General features: G+C 34.0%; 1 protein-coding gene across 1 annotated transcript; it reads right to left on the bottom strand.

The window, feature by feature from the left end:
- Positions 1–2,545: 2,545 nt before the first annotated feature.
- Positions 2,546–4,797, bottom strand: LOC111906107 (histidine-containing phosphotransfer protein 4). The gene is made up of 6 exons (XM_023901849.3): positions 4,670–4,797; positions 3,648–3,778; positions 3,332–3,400; positions 3,171–3,242; positions 2,955–3,027; positions 2,546–2,800 (listed from the first exon to the last, which is right to left on the bottom strand). The coding sequence occupies exons 1-6, from the start codon at positions 4,724–4,726 to the stop codon at positions 2,780–2,782; spliced, it is 423 nt and encodes a 140-aa protein (XP_023757617.1). The 5' UTR covers positions 4,727–4,797; the 3' UTR covers positions 2,546–2,779.
- Positions 4,798–5,806: the final 1,009 nt, after the last annotated feature.

Genomic DNA, 5,806 nt, shown 5'->3' with positions numbered 1-5,806 from the left:
TGCGACTTGACGAGTAGGTGCTGTAGAGCAAAACCCTATTTTTCAGGGGTTTGCACCCTATTTAAAGGAATTATGGCTCATTTGTAGCCTCCCTCATCGTCCTTGCAACCTAGAAAGAAGCCATAGCCGCATAGTTGAGCTTCCTTGAGTGTGTGTGAGCCTTAGAGAGTGAAACTTGTGCCCTTGCTAAGGATTTTAGAGCTTGAAGAGGAAGTAGCTAGGAGAGAAACAGTATATCCGACATCTACTCTATATTGGCTATCATTTTGAGGTATAAAGTCGTTACCTTGATCTCTAGTTTCTTAGATCCTCTTTTTTGGAAGTAAATGGCCATTTTTGGTGCAAAATGGTGTCAACTCGGATATGGACTTATCACAAGGATATAGTTCCAGATCTGGACCTCTCTAGGTCCCCAATGACATAAAGTTGCTCACTTTATTCTTCTTAACCCCATTATATGCACTAAAACCTTGTAGGAAGATTGGTTTTGATGTTATAGCCTTAGGAGGCTTTGCATGCATGTAAAGTTTGCAACCTTACGCGGTATCTACACTAGAAGAGGTTGGATATGATGTTTGGGACCCTAAATCCCACTGGAAAGGACTGAACACAAAAGATTGAAGGAACTCATCGAGTCCATGAGCTGACTCGACGAGCCGGGTAAGGTTTACCTGTTTTCGAGATTCTGTGTGATTTCGGTGAAGAATTAGAGTTTTCAGTCTGCATGGGTTTTCGGTCTTCTGGACATTGAGGAACTTGACGTGTTACTCGGGTAATTCGACGAGTTATTGGATGCACTCGACAAGTTGAGGTCAACATAGACTGTTGATCTTGACCGTTGACCTCAACTTTGACCAGGGTTGACCTTGAGGGCATTTATGGTATTTCAGGATTGTGATAAGTTAATCACATCATGATTATAGGCGATTGAGTTGGAGTAGTGTGTGGGATTTATCCGATCTTAGCTTATCAGTTCAACATTTGAGAGGTGTGTCTTCTCACCATACCAATGGGTCTAAGGCACCAAGGCCGGCCCATTTAATGTTATATGGGTTGATAGTTGCTTATGTGATATGTCGCTAGGATATTTGCATGAAAGACCCTAGGAGGTTCTTGTGGCAGTATATTAAGATCATGAGGAGGTTCCCATGGCATTTAGTATAAGTCCTTGGAGGGTTTCCAAGGATTCTTAGTATGTTTACTTGTTTAGCTTATATGATATTTTCATGATTGGTGTAGACCGTATGGGGTATATGTAGCTTTATAGCTAATATGATATGTGTTACGTGGACTATGTGTGAGGTATGCTCTGGAGGACTTACTAAGCATTATTTTACAGTTTGTGGATTTGTTTCAAGTACATCTGAGCCTAAGGGCAAGGACAAGGTTTGATGGTGCGAAGTGCACTCTCTCTATGACATTTTGTCGGACACTCTGATGATTTTAAATAAAACTTGTACTGGATATGAATTTTGAAAACAACTGTATTTGGGATTTCATGGTTTATGGAAAGTAATTTGGTTAATCAAAAATAAAAATTTTATTTAAAAATTTGGGTCGTTACAGGATTTTATGCCATTTCCCGTAAAAAATTATTAATAATAATATGTATTCTGTTGGTAATTTGCACTAAATGTTTCCTTGGGGAATCCATCATGAAGTTGTTTCGTTGAAATCTTTTTTTTTTTTAAATTAAAAAACTAAAAACTTGCCATGGATGTTAACTACATCAAATTTGCAGTAATCGATCCTTTTACCAAGTATGTGATAGACATTAAAAACATCTGTCTAGACCTGACAATGGGGCGGATTTGGAGCGAATCCACATTGATCTAAACTCGTTTAACAAATTTCAAAATCCGATCTAAACCCGTTCCGCAACCCGCATGGTTTTGAATAATTAAACTCATACCTTTATCCACCGAATCAATAGATATCCAAACCCACCCCGTAATCGTCGATTTTGTTGAATAGTTTATTTAGGAAACTCATTATGTACTAAAGGAGTTTCGATTGAATTAAAATCACTATTGTATTAACTTTCGATTGATTTATGATTGTCAAATGCAATGATAAAGAATAGTAATTTCAAACTTTTTTCCGGTTGATAAATAACTTTATTGATTTATAAATGAAATTAATGATTGTTTGATGAAATATTCATGAAATGATACCATGATTCTTGGTAGAATACTAGAAGTCTAGAAGTCAACTCCTCGAGTCGTATGCAAAAATAGTTTGGTCTTTGGCTTTTCCTTTGGACTTTTGAAAGGAATTAAAATTAAACATTAGACACGATAAAATATAAACATATAATTCTAGAATTTATAAGGGGCGGGTTATAAACGGATCAGGTCGATGATCATCCATACATGACCCTTTTAATAAAAGTGTTTGCGAGTACGGGTCGTTAATGGTAAACGAATCAAAAACGATACTCCAAACCCATAAAATTCTTAAGGGTTTGGATCAGATCAGGGTCAAAACTTGCTCCACCGCCAAACCTACATCTTTTGCTAATTTGTTATTTATTAGAGAGCAACAATGGATAATTTTATCGCTAAGGCGACATGTATTATTTGACTTTGAAAGTTGAACAAAAAGAATGATGCATCCCGCAAGTGGATATGATACATCCAACACACCGAAAATTAGAAACCAAAACAAATACTCGATGCAAAAGCATAAACTTAACTGCTTATAAAAATGATGATGATCGAATTGTTTGACATTGTATTTTCTTCTTCTTCCTTCCGCTTGTAGGACGTGATTCTTCTTATCATTCCACTTGCCTTAAGATCTGAATTGATGTTTGTACAAGTGTTACATTGGAACTTAAGATCTATAGATTATCTTGGATAAGTGTTAACCAATTTTAATTTGCAAACCTTCCTATATGTTATGTTTGTGCTACAATATGTGTCTATTAAGATGAGTGTGAAAGAGAATTAAACCTGAAAATATGCTTCAAGTTTTCTCTTTAAAGTGCTATGCTCTTGCTTCACATGTTGAAATGCCATAATACATCTGAAATCAAGCAATCATCAAAGGATTTAAACAGACGACCTTCAAATAATAGGATATGCTAGCTATATACCGTTCAGTCTCTAGTGGTGTGAGGCATACAAATTGAGTGCTGAATAACTGAATTGTTTAACATTGAAAATTACCCCTGGGCATTCCTAGCTTTGCAGCATTCCTGAAACTGATTGCACTCGACCTTCACCTTTTTGGCACCGATGCTACAGATAAAATTTATATAAATTTATAAACGTCTTCAAATTAAGATACTTATAATTTTAATCTTGTGGGGTTTAAAACTGAAGTATACCTTGAGCTACTACCCTTGAATTGATGCATATAATTATCAAGCTTGCAAAAATCAAGTGGGTGATTCTCCCTGTAAGTACAAGTTTCACTTTCATTACCAAGTATGTCGTCACAGGATGTATTTGTGACAAAGTACCAACAGAAAATGACATTCACCCGATATAAAAAGATACTAGCAACCGACAAGTGTTGGCAAAATAGGTTGCTAAGTATCCTTTGTTTTGACTTATTATGTACGCGACGTTAAACGGCTGGAGAAATTAATATATAATTAATCAGAAAATAGGATGTTTGGCGGATGGTTGATTGTTACTTACAGTGCGGTTTCTACATTGCGAATTAGTCTCGTTGAATCTGAGTAAAACGATGTGACGATTTCTTCCACAAAATTAGGGTTTGCATCATCTTGTAAATCCTCAAGTTGGGTGAATTGTTCATCCAAATAACCCTAAAAGTATTCACATTTATTTCATTTAATTCAGCAAGAACTCCATCTAGCAGTTCAACCAAAACCCAAAACATTTTTTACACACACACACATGGCGAGAGAGAGAGAGAGAGAGAGAGAGAGAGAGAGAGAGAGAGAGAGAGAGAGAGGAGAGAGAGAGAGAGAGAGAGAGAGAGAGAGAGAGAGAGAGAGAGCATGTACATATAACGAATGGATGACATGGCTCGGGATGCATGAAGTACTTATACTAAAGCAGATATATAAGTTTGAAATATTGCAATGACTAATGTATCTTCTATGTATATTATCTTTCTCTAATTTTCATCGCTTTCAAAAGAAACAATTAGCTCCTTACTTATATATGGGAATTGAGATAAACTTGACGAGAGAAACGATATGTAGCATTAGACATGAACTTATTGTATTTAAAAAACAATATATAAACGTAAGATATAAATTACTTTTATTCTCATTAAACAAATTGTCGTGTTCACTTCTAGAACCATATATATAAACGACCTTTTTGAAAAACCAACGAAATAACATCAGAAGGGTGAATCTGATCATCACACATTGTGGTATTCGTTCCACTAGGTTATACTCATATATATGAGATTCATATTTAAGCTCTTTTAAGTTATCTTGAAAAAAACTCAACTACTTGAAAAACGTGGACCTTATATTAAAATTGCATCATAAACATATCGCGAAATTTTATTCTAAATCGCCTTTCTTTTAAAAGTGAATATTTTAAAACTTCTGTCCAATCACATTACTCAGCCATGGTAAGTTATAAGCACATCATGTATGTACATTTACTTTCTTGTTTACGAGAGAGCATAACTTATTAGGATACTTCGAACAATAAGATAAAAAAAAAATAATACAAACCTGTTCAAATAGGGAGTTTTTGACGAAGTTAATCTTCTTCAAGTGATTTTGTTCCATCTTTTGTAGATAAATGTAACGAAGATGATAGATTGAATCTTTAGAGGGTGGGTTCACTTGTTTGGGTATTGCTTCCTTCTATCAAACCAAGTGTTGCATTGCCTTTTATAGTTAAGATTTTTATGTGGTAGGGTATGGTGGGGGTGGAAGTGGGGTGGTGGGATTGTTGCATGGAAGAGATCACAGTCATAGAAAGGAATCAAAAACTTTAATCTAGAAAAATGGAAATGTTTTTCTATTTTGGTATATCTCTAATCTTCTTTTAAATATATTTTGGGTCGGAAACAAATAGGCATTTAAAATATATAAATGTCATCAAATTTTTTATAATAAATCAATATATAATTGAAAAAAATTATTTATACTATCTTCCAAATATAATAATTTTCATAAAAAATTTGGACATTTTAAAAAATGGGTTTTGAACGGCCACTCATCGTCCACCCTCTGGGACGAACCTGCTCTAATTTAATAAATCCAGATACACTTGGACTATCGGTGATAAAACTAAAGTGGTTGAAGGTATTTAATTATTTTCTAAGAATAATAATTTGAAACCAAAACCAACAGTTTTAAAATGTTGGAATCAACCCCAAAACCAATCAGAATGGTAATTTTGATTTCAAAACTAGTTAAAAAAAAATATTGAGAATGGTTCTTACGAACATATATTTTATAAAGTTTGAAGTAACTTTTAGTTAAACATCGGAAAAAAAAAAACCTTAAAATAATGTTCTTTAATATAACTAGCTAGAAGGTTCAAGCGAAACATTATGATTGTTTCCTTCACCAGGCTGATGAGATGAATATATTTATAAGACATGCATGGATTTTGTATTTTTGTAAGTATCTGGCGTCACTAGACATAAATGAAGTAAAGGCAATCCGTATTTATTTATTTTTATCAATAATAATTTGAAACCAAAACTAACAGTTTTAAAATGTTGGAATCATCCCCAATACCGATCATAATGGTGATTTTGATTTAAGAACCAATTAAGAAACTGATAAGAATGGTTCTAACGGACACATATTTTATAAAGTATGAAGTAATTTTTAGATAAAGATTAGGAAAAAAAA

The sequence above is a fragment of the Lactuca sativa genome, chromosome 6 (assembly GCF_002870075.4).
Source record: "Lactuca sativa cultivar Salinas chromosome 6, Lsat_Salinas_v11, whole genome shotgun sequence".
NCBI classification, from domain to species: Eukaryota; Viridiplantae; Streptophyta; class Magnoliopsida; order Asterales; family Asteraceae; genus Lactuca; species Lactuca sativa.
This window is presented reverse-complemented; position numbering and strand designations above follow the sequence as displayed.